The sequence below is a fragment of the Crocodylus siamensis genome, chromosome 2, assembly GCF_052110815.1.
Source record: "Crocodylus siamensis isolate JL-2025a chromosome 2, ASM5211081v1, whole genome shotgun sequence".
Taxonomy (NCBI): domain Eukaryota; kingdom Metazoa; phylum Chordata; order Crocodylia; family Crocodylidae; genus Crocodylus; species Crocodylus siamensis.
Window position 1 is genome coordinate 216,822,517 of NC_143396.1, and position 23,581 is coordinate 216,846,097.

Here is a 23,581-nt window from a genome sequence, read left to right on the forward strand (position 1 = left end):
AGTGAAAGTAATTTTTCAAATGTTTGTTCCTGAGGACACCCAAACCCAGCACTTCATTGTGCATACATGCAGGTTGGACTAGCCTTTTCCATGCCCTCACATGAAACTCCATGCACTCTTCTTCAGTTCTTTACCTGTTGCTGGCTTGGAGGACAGCTGCTTCCTGCCTCTAACCCTGTCCCTCTCCTCTTCCCCCCTGCCTTTCACCACACTGGTCTACAAGTGCGGAGTCCAGCCAGCCACTGCACATCCTTCCTGGAAGCAAAAGCCAGCAGCCTGCATGGTGAGACTGGGCACAGCCCTGCGATTGGGTGGGGAGGGCTTCTTGGCTAAAGATTTTCCAAGGAGGACCTGGGGCATCCACAACACAGCACTTTGTCCCCAGAGCACAGGGGACCCTCTGCTCAAGGCCCAGGTCTGGATGCAACAGGCTGCTGCTGCAAGCCAGAGCCCCGAGGGAGTGGGGTGGGTGTTAGATCCCCAGAAAGAAGGGGGGTGTCTGTTGGATGCGTGTGTGAGCTGCGCGCACGTGTGTAGGGGGGGAGAGTCTGGTGGGTGTGTGCATGGGGAATCCGGGGGGGTGGGGAGTCTGTTGCATGCATGTGTGCATGTGCTGGATGTGTGTGTGCACTGCGTGTGTGTGGGGGGAGAGCCTGGTGTGTGGGAAGGGGAGTCTGTGTGTGTGTGTGCTGGATGTGTGTGTGTTGGGTGGGGTGGAGAGTGGCGTGCGTGGGGGAGTCTGATGCATGTGTGCGCACATGTGCTGGATATGTGTGTGTGCTGCATGTGTGTGGGGGAGAGTGGTGTGCACGTGTGCGTGCACGTGCTGGATGTGTGTGGTGGGGGAGAGGTGTATGTGGGGGGGAGTCTGCTTGTGTGTGCATGTGCTGCATGTATGTACGCTGCATGGGCGGGGGAGACTGCTGTCTGGTGTGTGTGTGGGGTGAGGGAGAGTGGTTTGCGGCGGGGAGTCTAGTGCATGTGTGTGCACAGGTGCTGGGTGTGTGCGCCGCATGTGGGGGGGGAGAGTGGGGTGTGTGCGTGCATACGTGTGTGCTGGATGTGTGTGTACGCTGCGTGTGTTCGTGGGCTGGATGTGCGTCGGGGGGAGTCTGGGGTGTGGGTGTCGGGGGGAGTCTGAGGGGGGTGCTGGATGTGTGTGGGGGACACCCGTGCGCGTGTCGGTGCCCTGGCCGAGATCGCTGCCCCCGGCGGCGGCTGAGCCGAGCGGGTTCCTCCTTCTTCAGCCACCCGGAACCTTTGCGCGGGGCCGCAGTTCCCGGGGGGGCGGGGGGCGGCGGGACAGGAAGTGGCGGATGCGGGGCGGATTCGGCGGAGCGGGGCAGCGGCGGCGGCCAGGGGGGCAGAGGTGGGGCAGCCGGCGCGGGGCCCTGTGGAGCCTCTCCTGCTCGGGCACTCTCGGGGGTTGGGGTTGGGGTTGGGGCGGGCCCGGGCTGGGAACAGGCGTCCCGGGAGACAGCAGTGTCCCGCGGCGGATCGATTGGGATTGGGGAACACCTTCTCGCTGCCGGCCCCAGCAGCAGAGGAGCGGGTTAATCCGGGGCTGGTTAGTCTGAGATCTCGCTTGCACCGAGCAAGTGCGGGACAGGCTGTGAACGCAGGAGGCTTGAAGGGCAGGTGGCCGGGCTACTTCGCAGGTCCTTCGTGTGGGAGGATCGGCGCGTCGGTCTGCCAGGCCTGAGGCTTGCTGCGAGCCAAAGCCTTCACATCTGAAACAAGCTGGGCATCTCTCTTCAGCCTGTTTATCCTGGGACATCTCAAAAGGCATCTGAATGGATGTCCTGGGGTTGCCTTGTTGAGTCCTGCTGGAAAAGCGGCCCGGGGTGGAGGATGTAGCCCTGTTGGTCTAAGGACATAGTCAGGCAAGGCTCTTTGGGCAAATCTGATATCTTTTATTAAACCAACTCAAATAGTTAGACCAATTCGTAGCAAGCTTTTGGGAATAAATACCCTTCATCGGGCTAAGGAAGCATCTGCAGTTGGCGTGTGCTGTGCGCTCAAGCCTAATGGAAAGGGAGGTGTGTGCACACACCAATCCTGGGATGTTTTCTTATAAGACAAATGTGGGCCCAGCTTGTCCTGAGACACATGCAGCATCGGTTCCTAGCCTCGTGGTCTGTTTGCAGACTCGCCAAATTAGGCATGAGCTTTTCAGGGAGCCACAACCTGTGTCATTTGTCAGACCTTTCCTTCCTCTTGCAGGGTGGGGCCTGCTGGTTTTGTCCCTGCAGAGGTGGCTGGGTCAGAAAGCACGCCCTAGGGAGGGCCATAAGGGAAGGATCGAGTGAAGAGGAGCAGGGTGGAGTGGTCTAAGGAACTGGAACAAGGCTTTGCAGGGACAGATGTGGTTCAGTTGAGCCCTGAATCCTGGTATGGCACCCACCTGTTCCCTTAGGGATGGAGGGGATGGTACTGATCCACCCTTCACGTGCGGTGCACACCCATCGCATGCAAGTGTTTCCATGTACCACTGCCACTTTACCACTTGGATTGAAATTGCCCAACCAACTTGTTTCTTGTGTTTAACATAGCAGGTAAGACTTGGACTAGTCCAAGAGACTGAAGAGTGAAAATCATGGATGATAAAAGACGGAGAGCCAGAGTACAGGGCGGATGGGCAGGTCCTGTGAAGAGCAGAGCAGCCTCCCATGCAAGTAAGATCTGAGCACTCTTTATTTTGCTTCTGGCTACATTGAACTCTTCTCCTGTGTTTTAGGCTGATTTAATGTGTTCCTCGTCTTATAGTGCCATTCTCTTTGTACATTTATGAGAAGGGGTGTTACCTGTTTGCTGAAGCAGGGACTATAAATCAAAACAGCTGGTTTCTTTTTCTGGTTCTGCAATTAATTCTCCCTGTAGCTATTCCTTCTCTGGATTGTATTTCTTCACATGTTAAAATGAATACTGAGTCCTGTGTCTTAGGCTGAGTCAGTGGATGCAAACCACTGTGAAGCACTTGGCAAGAAGGCGCTGTGTGTATACAGTGTATGTCGCTGATGGTTACCCAGTTTATATATGGGCATCTGAGGTGACTGAGATAAGTGTAACAGGTTTGGATCAAGCTTCATTGTGTTAGCAGTGTTTGATTTTTACCTTGGTACATTTGTTATGCAGCAGTCCTGGTCCTTTCATGGGATTATTATTAAAGAATAATTTAGGCAAAAGATTTAGGGCAAGATAGTTGTTCTGTGGAGCAAGCGTATACCAAGTTTGTTGAGTGGTAGAAGAGTGCCGTAAAAGAGTGCTAAATTCTTATCCCAAGTCAAGGGCTAATTTAGTGTGATAATGCATCATGTGATTCTCTTATCTCCACTGGAATACTGAGCAAAGTTGTGGTTTCCCTGAGAACTGGATACTGCAGTTAAGCTGAATTGAGCTGCCTTTAAAAAAATAATTATGCTTACATAACTAAAATGCATTAGAGGTAGAGCAGGTAGCAACACCTATAGTTAAGGTAGCCCAATGCTTTGGGTGTTCTGGGTGTTTTATTTTTTGTTTTGTTTTTTCCTTTGCTTATCGCTTTGCCAACCTTTAATCTTTCAGAGTGAAAGTTTGTTTGAACTTCAGGCAGCTTTAAAAAAAATCTTTTCCGTAAATATAGTTCAGTCTTTTCTGAGGAAGAGCATAGGGAAAATGGCTAATTTTACTAATGTTAAACTATCCTATCTGTTTGAGGAGCTTGCTCCTCTGTACATTGGGAAGAAATGTAGGAATTTGATGCATGACAGTGCTATAGTCAGAGAAGTGTCCTTTTTGCTGCCCCGTTAAAGTCAAGGAGATTTGCAGAGCTAGAAGCCTGGGGAAGATGTCTGTTCGCATATGTGAGGCTTGCTCCTAAAATCTCTGGTCATTTCAGTATGCTTCGAGGCTCCGTTCATCTTCCTTATTCAAATGTATAGAGCTCCATAATAGCAAGGATAATTCTGCAGCAACAGCAAAGTATCCTTTGGCCCAGGAGAAGGAAACCTAGTGAGCCTTTTACTGACTACTGCTGATAATGTTCGTGCCAACCTTTATTATCAAGGCAGTCCTCAGAACCCTGTACTGGGAAGCAGCCGAACAGAGTTCCTCAGATTCATGATGGAATAACTGAAAGAGAGTGTGCGGGAGCTGGTGGGTAGAACCACCAAAGAATCAAAAATGGTACAGTTGAATCTTCTGGAATCATCTTATGTTTCATAGTGGATGAGCCAAATTTGTATTGGACTGCTCTCTGAACCTGCTAGCTCATGTACCTGACAGCTCATGCTAGAAAGGAGCAGAGGGCCAGCAGTGGAACAGAGGATGCCTGATTCTCAGTATTTCTGTTCTATGTTTGTGTAAGCTGCTGTCAGTGTAAGTTGTTTCCCATCTAGGCAGATCACATCAAGGATAACAGCTTACTACTCCTTTGGCTTAAACCATAGTAGACTGTGCTGAGGATGTCAGATTTTTACATTTTAACCTTGCTTGATAACCAGTATGGATGGAAAGGATCAGTATCTGCACATGAGTCTGAAAGGGACCTCCTAGCTCACTGGGTCTAGTCTCCTATTTCAGGCAACCACATCACATAATTACAATCAGAAACTCTTCCAGCTCTGTCTTAAAACTAGTTGAGTGAGTTTGTAAGGCTGTTCTAGAACCTCACTTGAATGATAAGAAGCCCTTCAATATCTGGACAAAAGGTATTAGTGGCCAGTATATAACCATTTGTTTTTGTATCAGCACTACTCTTTAGTGTAAATAGGTAGGGCTGTGCGAAACAGCTGTGTTTCAATTCGGTTTCGGATTTGGCTGTTTTGGAGGATGGTGATTCGTTTCAGTGTTTTAGATCACTGTCCTGTTTCATTTCAACCCCATTTTTTTTTTAAGCCTGAAGCACCTCTGAATCTGTTTTGAACGGGCCGCAAGGAAAGCTTTGCACAGCCCTACCCAGCTGAGTGGGACTTCAGCCCTGGGGCTGCAGGGCCCCAGCGAGGAGCAGGACAGGACTGTGGGTAGCTTGTCCGGGGGAGGGGGAGGGTCGCTGCTGTCCATGGAGACAAGGAGACCTTTGCACAGATCTCTAATCCCTGTCATGCCAGGTTGCAGGGCAGGGAAGCAGCACAGAGCAGTGAGCAAGCCTGCTGGTCCCTGCCACGTGCCTCAGCTCCACAGGGAGCAGAGATCCGCACTGGGGGTCTCCTCATCGCCACTGCCCGCCCTGCACTGCCCTGGCTACATGGGGCTGCACGGGCAGGGAGCAGCAGCAAGGAGACCCCGGTGCAAATTTCTGCTCCCTGCGGAGCCAGGTTTCGTGGGAGGGCTCTCTGATCCTGGGGAGCACGGGTCCCCAGATCTGTGCACCGGGTTTCAGCAGGCTGTCACTGCAAGCTGGGGCCAGCAGCAGCACTGCAGTCTTCCCAGTGCAGGTTGCGCCAATTGGCTGCCGCTGGTCCCAACCTGCAGTGGCAGCCTGCTGAAACCCCATGTGCAGATCGGGGGCCTGCACCTCCTGGGAAGAGCTGAGGGAAGCGATCAGAGAGCTAGGGAATTGAACCAGGAGCTAGATGTCAATATCAGAACAGCCCTTCTTCCTGCTTTTTCCCCCTCCCTCTTAGTTTTTATTTCCCTGCAAGCCCAGTTCCAAAACTCCAAAATTCTCAGAAACATTTCTGAAATGTTTCAGAGCCTTCTTATTCATTTCAGAGCTGTTTCGGAGCTTTCTATTTCAATTCAGATTCGCTGTTTCGGGCACCAGAACAGCCCAAAACACCTCCAAAATGAAATGGCTGCCAAAATTTTGCACAGCCTATAAATAGGTATTTTCCCTCCTTAGCATTTATAATATATGAAATTTTCACAAAAAGAAGTCTTACATTTCTACATGCTTGAATTTCTGGCTGCTTTCAGTTCAGTTCTTTTTATTTAAGCCTAAGAAATGACATATGCACAAACTACGCAAAAAAAAAAAATTACAACTGCAAAGTCAAGCATACAGCTGTTAGTAAATGACAGAACTTACATTATCTAGGCAACTTTAATTCACTGTGTATGTGTATACATTTGATACAGTCTTTAATTACTTGAACACACACTGTTTTTCCAAAGGATCCTCTGCCCCCTCCCCCACCATTTAGTGTATGAGATGAAACTGCTTTGTAGCTACATGTCTTTAACAATACATCTCAAGGAAGACCCAGGGTGTCATCCTCCCGCTGTACTCAGCCTTGGTGAGGCTGCAGCTGAAGTACTGCATCCAATTCTGGACTCCACAATTTAGGAAGGACATGGAAAAGCTGAAAGTCCAGAGGAGAGCCACACGCATTATCAGAGGGCAAGAGAACAGCCCTTATGAAGACAGGCTGCAAGTTATGGTACTCTTCAGCCTGGAGAAGGACAGGCTCAAGGGTGACATGGTGGCAGCCTATAAGTACATTAAGGGGTGTGCATCAGGATCTGGGGGAACACCTGTTCACCAGAATACCCCAGGGGATGACAAGGTCCAGTGGTCACAAACTCCTGCAAGACTGCTTTATGCTGGACATGAGGAAAAATTTCTTTACTGTCCAAGCCCCCAAGGCCTGGAACAGACTACCCCCAGAGGTGGTGCAAGCACCTACTCTGGACACTTTCAGGAAACATTTGGATGCTTATCTTGCTGGGATCCTTTGACCCTAGCTGACTTCCTGCCCCTTGGGCAAGGAACTGGCCTTGATGATCTTACACGAGGTCCCTTCCAGCCCTAATGTCTGTGAAATCTATTAAATCTACATCAGGGTTATATACTGTACATTAGCTTTTGTCCATAAGACCCTTGCCTTACACACTGCAGAATTTGGAAGATGTGTAGTGAATAAGGGAGGAGGCTAGAAGAAGAAAGAGGGTTTTATGATTAAGACTGTTGAAAAGTGCCCTGGAAAACTGTATCCTATTCCTGCCACAATGTTTCTGTGTGGTGTTACTCAAACCTTTTAACTTTCACAAGTTGCCATAGTGTTGTTTGTAATATGAGTGATTAATTTAGGGAAGCTGAGGTCTCATTTGCAAAGTTAATGAGCACACCCAACTACAGGTGAAGTCAATAGAAGTTGTAGTTTGAATGTATAAAGTATTATAACGATACGTACTACTTTGAAAATTCAGCCCACATATCTCAAGCTAAGCATCAAAAACTTAGTGGACATATTTATTAATTTTGGGCTTTCTCTGTTTTAGATCTCCATCTGTAAAATTGGGATAATAGCGTCTGACCTCACGTAGTGTTGCTAAGATGGTTTCATTAATGTCTGTGAAGGACTTAGATGCTTGGTAACAAATGTTGTATGAAAGCCCACAAGAAGGTTAACACTTTAGTATTCAGTATAAACTTTGGATGGTGCCTAGTAAACAAGGCATCAGACCATGCAGTGAGCCAGGAAGATAAAGAACATGAGTCTGTTCCCTGAGCACCATATTGTACATTTTGAGAGGCAGGAGTCTCTTTGGGTAAAGATAGTATGCGAGTCCGTTTCATAATGTGGGTGCAGGAGGGGTCTGAATTAACATGGCACAGGCCCTTGATTTCTTTCATTTCCTAACTTTGATATGCTTAGCATTGCACGCATGACTTATTACTATAGAACTGCTGTATTTAATACACATACTTTATGAATGCCATTTGAACAGAAGCATGGCACTCTCTAAAGTCACGCCTCTTAAGTTTTTTACATCACTGTGGGCTGCAGTCTTTAATGGGTAAATCTACTGCCTTCAACTTAATATAGCAAAATATAAAGCAGTCTTCTATGATCTAAAATGTCTGCATTTAGGGTTTGTATTAAGACCACTTTTATTCAGTTTATAAATTAAGAACAAAGCAAACAGTGCCTGTCCCAGGGTCCCAGATGCCTTTAACAAACATTAAACACAAATCTGACTCCTCCCTAAAACTGAACAATGATGTTATCCCTAACATTTTACCTACTTTATTTGACTTTGCAGTTGGTTTGATCCTGTTTTTGTTTCTTTCTTTGCTTCAGCTTCAGAGGCTTCTCTAGCCAGGAACAATGTTACTGTGGGCACTGGGCAGGCCTGGATGAGAAGAGAGCAGCTTCCGCTTGAAAAACCGTACATATTTAAAGAATCAACAAAGGTAAGTTTTTAGATAAGTTTTCAGTAGCGTCTTATGATGTATTGATGTGCCAAAGAAAGACTGTGCTTTAAGAAGTAGTTCCGCTTATAGGTGGTAGGCCAAAAATAAAATAGCTCATCCCAAGTTTTTGAGACTTTGCAGATGTATTGTACCTGTGGCTTACTGAAGGCTTCATGGGTTCTAAACACTTTGATTTTGGTTCTCCCCCCCCCACCCAAAAGCAAAAGTCTCAGAAAGGATTTGAATTCTGCTTTTCACTCCCTTGGTTAGGGACACTACATTGGCAGGAAAAGCAGCTGCTGAACTTTTGAGGGAGAAACTTAGGATCCAAGTTGCAACCTTTGTTCTTTAATCCCTTGGCAGACCAAAGAGTAAGGTGCTCACAGAAGCAGGAAGCGAGTTCCTTGTGTATCCTTGCACTCCTTAGTATTAGAGCTTGGTGGATCAGTTCCAGACTGGGAATTCTTCAGAGACACTATGATTCCATGGGAGTTTTTCCTCATAACAGTACCAGTGTGCTGTTTATGGGACTACATATATAGAATGATACACTGTGCTGGGTGTTTTCCAAAAAGTGACGACTACATGAGAGACAGAGGAAAGGAAGCAAGCCTTGCTGGGAAAACTGCACTGATTATCAGGACAGCTGGCTGATGATTTCTGCTCTAGGCCCCAGTCATTCCCTTCTCCCTGTTTTAGTGCAACGCTGAAGATAAAACAGATTCACTCTGAGTGGTATTTCAGTACTGAGGGACTGGTAGCAGGAGTAAGATCCAGGCCGTTCTAAAAGCATAGGTATCAACATCATCACCACTTAGCTGAGAATTAACCTGTCAGGTTTTTTTATATTTAGAAGTGGTCTTCTTGCTGTCTTTCAGATGCAACGCAAAGCTCCAGAAACTCGAGTGATAGAGTGAGTATAATACTGGCTTCACTATCTTCATTGTGGTGGATTCTCCTTCAATGGCCTGTGGTAAGACAGAGTTGAAGGATGTTCTTCATTGTAACTGTGGGTAGAATTTTCGGTACAAAATATGACATCCAATTTCTTGAGCTTTGAGCCTCACTGATATTCTGTGTGGTAGAGTTAAAGGGAGTTACATTTGTTTTACTATGTTCATATAACCAGGAAGAAAGAATAGCTGGGTTTTGTGAGGTTAAGTTGTGAGAGAAGTTATACTTGGTGCCTTTAGAGATGCACATTGATGATAAAGTTGCACACGGAACTATATTCCACCCTCTTTGTTCTTTTGTTGTTACAAGCCTGAAGCACAGACACAGAACAACATTGCAATACCTGCTCTTAAGCTGGGTGTATTTGGAGACTTCCACTGGAAGGTTATAATTCCAATTCAGATGTGGTATCTCCAGATGCTCTGCCTTTCGTTCAGAGCGAGAGCTAGACCAGCAGCCCGATTAATGCATTGGTCAGATTGTTAATGTTGGTGATAAGGATGAGATGACTAGTCATAAATTTAATAAATTTACGTTGCCATATGTTTATTGTCAACTCTCCTTTGATTAACATTTTATCAGGAATAATTCCTGGTATAAACTATACCAGAAATTGCCAGTCGAAATCCGAGATTTCTTGATATTAGAGCAGCTGCAATGGCAGTCAGAAATCAAGTAACCCTACATATAAGTCAAGTATCAGGGGTACCAAGTCAAACACCATCTACAATGAGGGCTGAAGAACTGCTATAACTGTTAGTGAATATTGCTGACTGATAATGAAGTTGGGTGTTTATCTGCTTTGGAACATTGATCACCTTAAAATATGAGACAGATTTGTTTCCTGGTATACTTAGACCTATATGTATTTGACCGTGTTCTCCACAGATTTGTTTCATGTCTGACTATACTGAAAAAATATCCTTAATGCTCAGTTCCCCAGAAATAAGTTTCAGATTCAATTTGTAAAATATTGGCAGTTGTTCCATATTTCTTACAAAATGTTTCAATTTCCTGATTGGAGAGTATTTTCTCTGCACTTTAAGGACAATACTAGAATAAGAATTTGTGAATTGGAGATCACAGCCCAGGGTACACAGGTGACCTTATGTTCCTAGGTGTGGTTGGGAAAATAATTCCACTTAATGTGCAGACAGTTTTCTGTCCAAGTTTGCTGCAAAATCATTGCTTTGGGAATTTACTAAGTAGTGTTTCACCAGAGGCACTTATGGAAGCTGCAGTAAAATGAGATATTTTCAGTCTGTTTATCAAAGCTTCTCAGTTTCTATTTCAGAGCAGGGACAATAACATCATAAAGCCAGGATACAGCTGTATTCAGAGCACATTTGTACATACAGCATTTGAAAAAGTGCGTTAATAGCTCACAGGCTGCAGTGCTGCACAGAGCTTACAGGGTTACTTTGTCAGGCCTCTAAAACATGTTCCGAATGCAACATTCAGCACTCATTTCCTACAACGTTTCTTTTTTCACTATGGTATAGGCAGGCTTATAGACCATCCTCTCTGTGCAGTAATTGTGCAACACACATAAAAGCCCCTGTCCTGAAAAGTTTACATTTGAAAACCAGAGCATGAGCTAGTTGACAAATAAAAGACCTGGGAGTCAAGAGAGTTAGATTCTATTCTATGTTCTATTGTTAACTCACTCTTTAGCTTTGGGCAAGTGTCCTCAGTTCTCTTTGCTTCATTCTCTTCTTTCTAAAATGAGGATGATGATATCTACCTCAAAGGAAGCTTAATTAATTATTTTTAAATATTCTGATTCTTGGATAGCAGGTGTTCTAGAATATCACTTTTACTTAGTAGGAAAGGCATTAGCAGATACAATATAAAACATCACTACTGGAGAATGTGGATACAAAATTAAAAATGGAAGGAATGTCTTGCAGTGGAGGTGGGTTCAGGGAGGAGGGCTGGTAGGTGTCGCTGCGCTAAGAGTCTGTTCTAGGCGGATGAGACAGCATGTGGTTCAGAGCAAATGTAGGAAACAAAGGTAGCAGTCAAGAGACAAGCTCCAGCAAATCTTTGAAAGGCAAATACTAGTATTTCTCAGCCATGCACCTGGCAACTGATGGAGCATATTTTATCCTGTATACCACCTGTGGCAGTTAAATATTGTTTTCAGATATGCGGCATGGAGCACTTTCTCTAACATGGTATTTATTTTGCTGTGCTAGCTAAAATGAGGGTGGCGGCCTTCTGATCTTTTTCAGACAAAATCAGGCTATATATGACTCTAGTACAGGTTTCCCTTGATTTATGCATGTTCTTTATATGCAAATTTGCTCTTATGCGATGAGCATATTTAGGCCTATAATTCATTACATACAAGGTAAATTCACTCTTATGCAATCAGCATAAATGCCCGCCCCCTTGCCCAAGCAGGTAAGTCTGTGGGGGGAGGGGAAAGGGCTGTGGCCCCACTCACCCCAGCTGGCTGCAGCAGCCCTGGGAGTGGCCAGCGTCAGCTGCCTGCAGCTGTTGTGCTGCACTGTGCTACACCTGTCGTCCATGTCCTGTCCCACACCCCCTTGTCCAGCGCTCTGCTTGTCTGCACTCACCCCACTCCATGCTGGAGTGGCCCTGGGAGCAGCCAACACCAGCTGCCTTTACCAGGGCACAGTGCAACCCAGTAGCTACAGGCAGGTGACATCGGTCGCTCCTGGGGCCACTGCAGCTGGGGCTGGGGTGAGTGTCGCTCTGTTCCCTCTGCTTTGCTGCCTTGTGTAGCCCCAGGAGCAGCAGCCCTCCCCCGGCCCCTTCCCTAGTCCCAGCCTCCGTCCCTCACCACCATGGGAACCTATCCCTATTTGTTGCATTGTAAAGTGGGTTCACTTTATGTGAATTCAATTTATGCACTGTTCTCTGGGAATGTATGTACCACATAAATTGAGGGAAACCTGTATGTAGTTGGAAGAAATATGGGACCCCTGTTACTGTCTCTGGAGCCCATGAGCCTTATGTGGAGCATTAGGCCAGTAGGGAATATTTCACAGGCAATGTGATTAGACCAGCTGAGGTTTGAGTTAGGAGGCACTTCTTCACGGTCAGAGCGGCTAGGATCTGGAACCAACTTCCAAGAGAAGTGGTGCAGGCTCCTTCCTTAGGGGTTTTTAAGAGGAGGTTAGATGAACACTTTGCTGGGCTCGTTTGACCCCAGTACTCTTTCCTGCCATGGCAGGGGGTCGGACTAGATGGTCTACTCAGGTCCCTTCCGACCCTAGAAACTATGAAACTATGAGTTTATTAGGTCAGGCAACAGACTACTTCAGAGACATCTCTGACATTCTGCTTCTTCCTGGTCAGTATAGTTATTGCATGGTCCTTAGACTACTGTCCCTAACCTAAGCTTGCATATGATTCTAAATGATACCTAGGCATACCTAGGCATACATTTGTATCATTAGTTGTATTTTTTTCACCTTATAGTTATTTGTTGTCTGTGTCCTCAGCAAACAGGGCCTCTATGAAATCAGCACATCACCAACAGGAGCATCTCGGTAAGTGAGTTAGATTTTTTTCCATTGCTTTGGTTGCTGCAGAGTAATGCAGTGGCAGTCAGTTTTCTGAAAACCATGGTCATTTGGGATTTTGGTTCTGGCGCAGATATTTTGCCTCTAATGCATACTTTATGTAAGTTGGCTTGGGGAGGGAAATGTGCCTGCTAATGCCTCAAGCAGCAGTGATGTGGTTAATTCTGGTCAGCTGGAAAGACGTTAAGGTTCTGTTGCTGCTGCAAGTAAAAGTGAACCTATACAGATGAACTGCGCATACTGCTTCTAATGTTGTCCCCTGCAGTAGAAAAGTGACCCTCATGGTGGGCAGCCACTTTTTAACTACATTAATCCCTGCATGATCTTGGAATCGCCACAGTTGGGCTGTTCCTTGGAACAGAATTCCCAGTGGTGCATGGCATCTTCCCATTACTGAGGTAGCACTTCCTTCTGACCTGATTATCTAATGTAGACCATGAAAGAATACATCAGTCTGCCAGTAAGAAAGTCTAATTTAGTCTAAATGCTGGCCAGGAGCATTTCCTGACTAGAAAAGGCCAGCTGGTAGCATTGTGGTCCAGGATACGTGCTATCTTCAGCTGGAGAAAACCAGTTAAGCTGAGGCCATCTTGACTGTTCCAGAGAGTAGTAAAGCTTTTTCAGGCATTTCCTCTCCCTTTTAGCTAAGTCCATGGTGCCCAGACTTCCAGCCCTGAAGTCTGGATGAGTGGCATGGGGTTAGTCGATGGCTGGATAGCCGCCCCTTTCACCTGTGTGGGGTTGATCCACATGTGTAACCCCACGTGCACACATCCAGCTGGCCCACCCAGCTCCTCACTGGTTTAGAAACTTGGCAGCAGGAGAGCATCAATTAACACTGCCACCACTCCCCTGCTGCCATTTTTGTGATCCTGTAGGCAGCCCTACAGGCCAGATGACAGCTCAATGGGCCAGAGGTTAGCACCTCTATCCTAAGTGAATGCTTCATAAAGGTTATTCCTAAAACACCCCTGTCTTTAAAAACTGTTTCTGCATAATTTACAAAGAATGTCTTGAGATTTGTCCTTTTCTCATTAGATAGAGATTTGGGAACAACAGGACAGTAATGCTTTGTGCCTTTACTGAATATGTGAGAGAGATGTTGTAACCATGAAGGTCCAGAAATTATGTGAGCGGCAAGGATTTCTCAGGATGACATCTTTTGTTGAACCAGCTGTGCTGTTACTGATTCTCATTTATTGCATGAGTTATTTTCTGGGAGAGAGTAAAGATAACTGCTTTCTTCTTTTGTCTGAACATTATAGGTCTAATTCTGCTTAACTTTTTCTCCTTGTCCATCCACAGTCCAAGTTGTGACCCAACTTGATTTACTACCCCACCGTGTAACTAAGTGGGAACAACTGGGGCAACAGTCCTAGGTGGCACCTTTGTGGCAGAGCGCACAAAAATAGCCACTACTGTGGCGGCAGCTGACCACGCTATCTTTCACCAGCACTGCCCTGAGTGTAGACCTATCCTGCTGTGCCTCTTGTGACCTAATAGGGAAGCCAGACTCTTTTCTCCAAACTGGTGCTTTTCTGTGGGAGAATTTGTCCATGCTTCATCCATAGACTTTGCTGTATTATACAGTCAAAAGAAAAGAGGCTAAATATGTTTAACTTGCTTGAAAATACTGGAAACACAAGCGAGGGATAAGCCCTCATTCATTAAAAGTATTATGTATATGCTTTGTTTTAAGCACACAAAGAGCCCTTTGGTTTAATTGCTTTGTTGGATCAAAGCCTAAAATGTTACTTCTTCAATACACTTTATAACCAAAAGCTGCTAATTTTGTAACTGCCTCTAAGTAAAGGGTGCTTTCTGTCCCATTCGCCGGCCAGAAGCAGAAGCACCCAAAATCACTGGTCACTTTTGGAAATCTTGGCCTATTTCTTCAAGAAGTATAACTGCATTTAAATGCAGTCCCACATTATCTGCTGACAACTGCACTAATAACCCTTGATATTGGAGGATTTCACCAAATCTAAGTCTAGGAACAGTGTATGTTGCTTTCTTTCTCTCTTTAATCTGTAACTATTCTGTACTAGCATTAATTTGATTCCTGGATTTATTGACTCCAAAGAAGCAGATTGGATGTTTGAGCAGCTCCTTCAAGAGATACCGTGGGGGCAAAGAACTCATATTAGACAGGGTAAGTGTGCCATGGTTCTTAATATCTCTGTCTTCACTCCTGCTGTGTCACAGTCCTTGTGTTTGCTTTTCATTGGGATTAATTCTTCCCACTTCTTCCCTGCCCCATTTCAGTTTTTCAGATTCGTGTCTAGAATAATGCTGCCCAATTTCAGATATCTAATGAAGCATAACTTATTTTCCTTACTTACAAGCAGTGCTCCAAGTCCTAAAAGAAAGGGAAAAAATGTCCTCTATTTTTTAAAATCCTTTGTGAATTTGAATCTGCCCCCCCACACAAACACCATTACATCTATAGTTATCTTCCTCCTGCCTCCTAAATTTCACTCTGCCTCCTAACATTCATCTCTGTTTCGTCCCTTCAATCTCTTGACTGATGTTGCCAGAACCTCATTCTTTCCATATCCTGCCCTCCTATAATAGTTTCCCTCTAACCACTGCATCATCTCTCTCACTTACATAGATTCTCAGCAAATTTCTCTTCTCCCTTGTCTTTTCTTATTCAGGTTTCTTCTTCTGCTAAACTAATCATTTTCTCAAGTGTTTTGATTGTGGTTTTTATATAAAAGTCATTCTCAACATTTTATTTAATCCAAGGCACAGCTGAGCTTGCAGTAAGCAGATGAAGCACCTGTTGTTCCAGTTTTGTTCACTAAGGGGCACCCATGTTATTTCATAGCCTCTGTTCCTTAGTGCTGGTCATCAGATTATTAAGATGATCTAGCTGGTATAGAAGAGGCACAGAGAACCCTGTTCTTAGTGCTGTCAAATGCTTCGTGCAAACCTGCTCAAGTTTTGCCTTTATTGAGCTGCAAGAGCGAATGCAGATTGGAAAGTGATGCCTGTGAAATCCAGGAAATAGCCATTGGGCTAATTCTGCCTCAGTCTGAAAGTGTTTTTACCGTGCTTCAAAAGTACACCATTACCAGAGATGTACTAATCTGGCCTGGCTGCATGCCTTAAACTGTCTTACTCTTCCTGCTACCATATCACTCTTCCCTAAAACTGATGCTGGTATATTAAGCAGCAGTGTATGAAAGCAAAACAACCCAGAACTGCAACTGAGAGTCCATGTTGGCCTCACCACTGAGGCTGTCACAATAGGTTGGCCTGCTGGGGTCAGATATTAGGCTGAGAAACTCAATATATCTATAAGGGTCTAGGAATACATTAATTTAATTGAGATCTGAGAAATTTTACCTTGGATCCCACACATTGCATGACCTGCTGTGCATGTGTGGCATGGCAGGGCATGCTGTTTTTGGCATCTGGGATAAAGTTCCTCAGATTCCATTGCACATCTGACTGTGCAGAGGAGCCATGGCTTGGAGACCCAGACCTTGATGCCTGGACTTTTAAAATGCTTGCTAGCAAGCCTGACATTCGGGAAGCAGTTCCACAGTGCTGGGCTGCATGGCGCACCTTTTCAACATGTGTGGCTGCATGTGGGTGTGCAGAACCGTAGCTCGGGGAGCAGCTGCCCTATTTTAGGCTTCTGTTCTGGCAGCTTCATGGTACACATTCAAATTAAAGTGTAGTACAAACCAGCCACAACAATGTTTCACATCAAATGTTCAGGTCATAAATTGCTTACACATGTAGCATGTTACAATTTATGGCATGATTAACATGTTAATCATGCCATAAATATGACTCCTGCCAGGGCCTAAGGTTTGGATCCCATTCAGAAATGTAAGAGTAGGTCTTGTTATCCTTGTTCCAGTGGCTGTTCTTTGTAGATTTGAAGTGGTTTGTTAGGCTTCACTTTTTAATTGTGAATGAGTTATTGTTTTTTTGACTGTCACCTGCAAGAAACTTCTTCACAAGTCTGTACTTTCACATCCCTGCCTGCTTAATATTAGAGTTGTGAAATCTTCCAATTTTTCTTTATCTAGACCTGTCTTTTGAGGAGCCCAGGCTTACATCTTGGTATGGGGAGCTTCCTTACACTTACTCCAGATTAACGATGAACCCAAATCCTCATGTACGTATTAATTCACTTGTGACTTATTACCAGCAAAAAAGCTTTTAAAAAGTCCTGCTGACAAACATTTTCTTGGTGATCTGATTTATGATCACCAGAGGAGGCCAATGCCATGCCTAAAACTCCACAAAGGAAGTATTATTCCTGAATATATTCAGCCCTATAAAAAAAGCATTCAGAGGAGTATAAACTAATAGTTAGAAGGAAGCGTCTGGGAGTCATCAGTCCTGAGGTCTATCCCCTAGTTCTGCTGTGGAGAGACCGTATGGCTTTGGGCACATCTTTTAACCTCTGTGCGCTTGGTTTTATCCATCTTTTTATCCATTTTTATGATGGTTATTATGCAACTTCATAGCATCATATGGTTGTTGTGAGGCAGAACTAATGACTGTAAAGATACATGAATATGGATAATGAAAATGGATAAGCTCCCTTTCATAAACATTTAAAATAAACATTTCTGCAGCTGAATTTGGGTATATCCTCATCCTGTTTGCAAGTGCAATGAGATTAGCATGTGACTTGCCTACTCAATTACACCAGATTGTACTATATAATTTCCCACGCCATCTTGCTGTTTTGGGAGAGTCAGAAGCCTTTCTAATTGACTTGTTGACTTTTTGTTCATGCTCAGTCACTCTCTCTGGCTTCCAACCTGTCGTCTCCTTAGCCTGTCTCTAGATGTTGCTTTGTTTGGAATTTCCATGGCAGTAGACTGCGATGTCCTAACCATAAATTAAGAGTAACTAGTGAGAGCAGGGTTCTGTGAGAGAGAGCGTGTTGCAGTCTCAGATATCATAATTGCTGCCAAGGAAAGATGCCTTGGAGCATAGCAGAGTTTGAAGGAAATGTTTTTTGCCCAGAATATTTGAATAAGCAATCTGAGATGTGAGGATTTTGCAGTCACATTAATAGTCTTGTGAAGCATACATCATTTCCAGCAGAAAAACATGCAGCCCATATGCGTGTTAGTAAACTAATTTTTCTAGAAAGTGTGGGTGGAGGCTGAGTGACAATACCATATAGTGCCATTCAGCAGTGGTTTGAACCCATCCCTGATAAAGCTATTGCTGCTTAGTTTTGCTCTATGGTATATGAAAGAAGTTGGTAGTCACAGTCTAGAGCACAGTTTGCACTCACTGAGCCCCTGTTCTTACCAAAGAGAGACAGGGATTGAAATTATCACATAGACAAAGGTGATAGACACTTGTCCTTTCTTGCTCAAGATGAAGTATATTAGTGGGGACATGTGAGAGGAAATTTGTCCTGCCACTATTTTTGCTGTTCCTGTTCCCTGAACAAATGGAGGCTATACATCTTCAGGACTGACAAAATGACACCCTCCTTTTCTGTACCTGTTTTGCACAGGTTATTTTTCCAGCATTACTCCCCACCAGGTGGTGTAAAGCCCACATCATTTTAGTAATACCCAACTGGCAGAGTAACAAAAAGTAGCCCTAAGATCAAGGTTGCTTAGGAAGTGTTGTTTAGAGTCCAGGTTTGCCACACCTAAGGACCTCTGTGTTGGAGTTTTAGAAGTAGCATCTCATTTCCTTTAAAAAAAAAAACAAAAAAAAAACTAGAAGTTGTGTTAAGAACTTGAAATTTTCCCAGATGTCATACACGTCTAGTGGTTATATGACTTACGGAGTTAGAAAAATCCTTCCTGGTAAACAGTGAAATATTTGGTAACATAGTAACCTTTCATAACAAAATGGCTTTTACTTACTGTTTATTGACAGCAGTTTCCATTGAATCACACGTTTACCACCTGAGGAGGTAGCCACTGGGAAATGTTAAAGTGGGAATGGAAAGAATCCAATAATAATCAGCCACTTGCTAGCAAATGCTGTTAGCAACTCTTGCTGAGCCCTCTTCTGCCAACTCATTTTGTATTCCTCACAAACTATAATCTTGGACGTCCATTGTTTTTTTTCCCCCCTTCAGGCAATCCACTTGTTAAATGTGACATTTAAATGCAGTAAATCTCCATGGATTGCAAGCTATTTTTACACATAATTATTTGCATAATTATTCATCTCATTATTGAGGTGGCTGAACTAGAAATACCTAAGATGGAGAAGACTATTGTGTTGCATAGCCAGTAAAGTAGAGAGAGAGAAGAAAACTGGTAAACATGGAGAAGGCAATGGTCTTGTAATTAGGAGTCCCAGCTCCTCATGTCTTTCTCTAAGTTGTATTCTGTCCTCTAACAATGATATATTGTGAGACCTTGAATCAGTCTGTTAAATTCTGTTTCAGAGTTTCCAATTGTGTAATTGAGGATAATCATGATTTAGATCTATCTTATATTGGGGGTAGAAGCATAATTAGTAGTTCAAAGTAGTGTGCGATCCTCAGATGAATGTCACAACGTTAAGCATATAGGATCTTCGTAATTGCTGTAGACTGTGAGCATGGAACAATGTTAACAATGCAATAGCTATGGTTTACAGAGGCTGAGAGCTACTTATTTCATGAATTGCTGAAAACATAAACAATTGACATTGAATTTAAAACCCAATAGAAAGATGAATTGGATTGTTTAAACTGTACTAATAGACCTGGGAATGGAGAGCCATGCAGTGGCAGTATTATGCAAGTTCTTGCCTTTTACTGCTGTAGACAGCTTCAGATTCAGTGTGCTATTTAGCTACCAGTTCAAGTTGCTTCACTGTCTTTCAGTGCAGGCATTAAGTAGCCCTCCATCTCTGTTCATCACCCATAGTGTTTACTCAGAGGCCTTGGAGCAGATATAAGTTTCTCTGGTTTCTCCATTTCACTTATATTGTTATGAGAAGCCAGATTGCCCTAAAGGGCTAGGATGGCTTTCAGACGCAGTCAACACAACTCTGTGGAGAAGAGCTACATCTCTACTGCTCCATGGAAGTATGTACAGGAAAAGGTTGGGGCAGCCTGGGGTCAGTTAACTTCATATAATATATGCTGTTTTTGTCACACATGTAACAAGAATAGTGGCCTTTGTTTTTTCTCCACCATGGGTGGTTTGGTTTTTTATTGGTGGTTTGCATTTACCTTTGCTTCTCCTTTTTGATCCTCTGTTCTGGAGACTTTGGCCATCTCTGCACTGTATTTTCCTTTCCCTTTGACTTTGTTTCACTGATTGCAGTGGCACCCTCTGCTGACCTCATTGAAAAAGCACATTGAAGAGGTCACCAGTAACACCTTCAACTCTCTCCTTTGCAATCTGTACCGAAACGAGAAGGACAGCGTTGACTGGCACAGTGATGATGAGCTGTCACTGGGGAGAAATCCTGTCATTGCCTCGCTCAGTTTTGGTGCTACACGGGTTTTTGAGATGAGGAAGAAACCCCCACCTGTAAGTATACTCTTCCCCCCCCCCCATTCTTGTCATTTACAGTAGAGGTCTGCAACTTTTTGCCGCCATGGGCTGGAGTTTGCAACCTGCCTGCTGCTTGGGGCCACAAATCTCTGCCTTCCGTCTCAGAGCCCCCAAGCTGCCTGCATTTACCCTTGCTGCAGATACCCGGCTCCTCTGCGGCAAGAGTAACCACCGGCATGAGAGAGCAGCAGGGAGGACTGTGGAGGGGGATGCTGCAAAGGGGTGGACAACACAGTACGACTGCATTCTGCCCAATCCTTTGTGCTGTATCGAACTTCTTCATGGGCTGGATTCAGCCCATGGACCAGAAGTTGTCAACCTCTGATTTTGAGGATGAACCTGGAGGTGTAGATGATAGTGCAAAAGTCCCATTAGCAGTAATATATGCAATATTGTTCACTCTGTTTGGGAATCTGTAGATTTTATAGTAATATAGTCTGTTTCATCCACAGTAACCCCCAAACCTATTGTAGGCCTCATAGAATAAATTCCACATTGCTTAAATTATAAGATGACCCCATGTTTCCAGGTTGAGATTTAGGAAAATCAGCCTTTTTCCTGAATATAAGTTGCTAAGTATAGAGAAATGCCCTAAGAAAATCCCCGAGAGCACTCAAATAACCCAGGGAAGTACCCAAAAGAGGTTAAGTGCACTAAAAATGCTTAAAGCACCTACAGTGAAAACAAATCTGCTTGATATTTTTATTTCATGTGCAAGAATCCTGCAAGTACAAAAGTCAAGATTGCTAGGGGTCTGATGGTAGGGTATCTTCATGTATAAGTTGAGTGTGTTTGGGGGTTTTCCTTTTAAAGGTTTGTTTGCATGAAAAAAAAATGTTGCCTTATAATTGAAACAGTATGGTGCAGGAATTAATTTTTCTAGCTCTGAAATGCAGCTACTTCTGGGTAAGAATGTAACAGCTGCATAACAGTGCTCAGCCCTGGGGCATGTAGTGAAAACTCATCTTGGGGACTCCTGTGACCAGGATAGCAACCTTCCCAGTTAGCTAGGGATGAGTCTGGCATTTGGAACAAGCATTCCCATGGAGTGAGCACATGGGCAGAAAGGGGCCATCATCAAGTAAACCTGCAACAGACTTACTGACAGAGAACTACATATTTTTATAACCAGTTAAATGATGTCAAGCCTGTAAAATTTGGTGGTCAGAACCAGCTCCAATGGAGCACCTGTATGCAAACAACTTGATGCAAGTCATATTCTGGCTTTGGTGTCTGTTAGGTTAGAGAGAGAATGAACAGGGGAGAATGCGGGGTGGGGGAGATCATTCCAATTTTTTCTGTGATGCCAAACTACTACATCAGACTACACAAACTAAGTAGCTGTCATTGTTTGGGTGGGACATATCCCTGGAAATCCCCCGATCCTGTAGGAAATAGTGTTGATGATTCAATAGATAGCATTTTCTCATCTAAGTCAGTGCTGTGTTAGGGAGTACTGTACATTCAGAAGGGCTGACTTTCCAGCTGAGCTGCAAAACTGAAATCCTGACTATGTGTGGCATCTTGGATTCCATAGTACATGGGTGAGAGCAAGAGCAACAGTCTGGTAGCTGAAATATATTCTGACTGAGCACTTAGTCTGCCACTGCAAGCTGTATCCCTGCTTGCCTTTCATTAGGCAGTGTTACTGTTATTATGTATTCCTAAACTGCTGTTGCATTTCAATTGTGAGAAGAATGTGTTGTATATCATTCCCAAATGACCATAAAGTGCTTTGCCATGAAGTGTGTTTTCTACATGTAAAATGCTGCTGTTGACTGAATCAACTGAAGCAGAAAGACTTTTTGAAAATAACTCAGTTCTAAAGGAAAAACGCCTTTATTTACTTCAAGGAGGTAGGGTACTAAAAGCTGCTCTTCAGTAAGTTCTCTTCAACCATTTTGTAGTGAACAGCTATGTGTTAGGGCAGGAATTTTACATTAGTCATATTTCATATTCATTTTTTTCCCTTGACCTGTTCCTGAGTTTATTATTCCTCTGAGCAGGTGAGGTCACACAGACTGGTACTTTACATCAGTGTCTACAGTATTTGTAAGTGCCACTGATGCTCTGATGACAAGATTGAGCCATCAAGAAAGGTGGTTCCTCCAGGAAGCTGTTATTGGTGCCTGGATTAATTTCTAGATGTATGGATGTGGAAGTTGGGTTGGAAGCTAGTGAAATTCAGTGTAAACTGTGTAGTTTCCTTTTAAAATTTGAACACAATATCCTAAATACGTACAACTGCTGAGCAAAGCTGCCATTCTGTCTTACTTTGCAACTTCTGGAAGCTGGTGTCCTGCGAAAAAGGGGAGAAGGCAGCCCCTGTTACACCAGTTTGGCCATGTCCTTTAACTTAGATAGCACAGTTTCTTATGCTTTACTCCAAATTGTGATTTCCTTATAGACACATCCTTTAAGCTCCCTTTACTATTTTTATCCTAAGGCTTCTGACCAGCTGTAAATGAGGAGTATTCCTTTGGCTTTTAAACGAGGGTATTACTGGCAAGGTTAGTTGCTAGAAAAATACTTGGACTGTTTACTTCTTAGAAGCAGATCACAACATCTTCCTTACGCCTCCTGTTTTTTCAGCCCCTTGTCAGCATGTCTGCCAAAGATCTGTTGTGCAACTTGTCTGTCAGGCTGATCTGAAACAGCCATGAACTTGGAGCACATTTCATGACCTGTGTTCTCAGAGAGGTTGGAGCTGGAGTATATAAATATACTAGGAGCACTGTTCTGTCTCTTTACTGAGCCATTCGCGTCAATGGCTGATAAGGTTAAGAATGTGAAGGAGATTCCCTATAAACCCCCTAAACGTATTTAGAAGTGGCCTTCTCAGAAGCTCCCCATACTAGATATCAGCTCAATGGTCAGTACTTTTATAGAGGCTCAGCTTAGCTGTGAAAAGGAAAGTCTGAATAAATTTGAGTTCAGATAACTGAAAAACAGCTAGAAGATACAAGAATCAACTTCTGTGTCATTGATCAAACCAGGTTTGCAAGAGACCATTAGGTAACTTTTTGGTAAGAAGTGAAGTAGACAAGTTTCTACTGCTCATTTTAGTTTAAGGAAAAGGCTGTCTGGCCTTTACCAGTTTGCGCCCACCTGGCCCAACAGAGTAGCTTGTGAGTTAGACTGTGTTGTGCTGTCTGGTATGCCTACAGAGGAGAACTTATTTGGGGATGCTGTTAGGAATCCTCTCTGCCATATTATGAAGCAATGGACTATAGTGAGTAAATTTTCCAGACCTGTATATGTGGAAATCTACTGAAATGTCTGTGATAGATACAGAAATAAACAAGCAACAGGAAAAAAAACTTGTTGTTTGCTCCTAAAATACAGGGGGATAGAAGGATGACTCAGTGAAAAAATAGGACAAAGGCTTTTTCCAAATACTGGACTGAAATGTATTTGATTAATATGGCATATTCTTCTGATCTGAAAGTATAGTACAG

General features: G+C 44.1%; 1 protein-coding gene across 3 annotated transcripts in view; it reads left to right on the forward strand.

Annotated features, from left to right (window-relative positions):
* Positions 1 to 1,303: 1,303 nt before the first annotated feature.
* ALKBH3 (alkB homolog 3, alpha-ketoglutarate dependent dioxygenase) overlaps positions 1,304 to 23,581 on the forward strand; it is a 43,913-nt gene continuing 21,635 nt past the window's right edge. Inside the window, exons 1-8 of one of the 3 annotated variants that reach the window (XM_090032969.1) lie at positions 1,304 to 1,369; positions 2,553 to 2,675; positions 8,004 to 8,116; positions 8,995 to 9,029; positions 12,544 to 12,591; positions 14,673 to 14,776; positions 16,671 to 16,759; positions 19,890 to 20,099. In XM_090032969.1, the coding sequence (XP_089889095.1) occupies positions 2,597 to 2,675; positions 8,004 to 8,116; positions 8,995 to 9,029; positions 12,544 to 12,591; positions 14,673 to 14,776; positions 16,671 to 16,759; positions 19,890 to 20,099 (678 nt within the window). In that variant the 5' untranslated portion in view covers positions 1,304 to 1,369; positions 2,553 to 2,596. Of the gene's footprint in view, positions 1,370 to 1,479; positions 1,884 to 2,552; positions 2,676 to 8,003; positions 8,117 to 8,994; positions 9,030 to 12,543; positions 12,592 to 14,672; positions 14,777 to 16,670; positions 16,760 to 19,889; positions 20,100 to 23,581 lie in introns of those variants that run through there. The other 2 variants (XM_090032970.1, XM_090032971.1) reach the window with 2 other exon arrangements.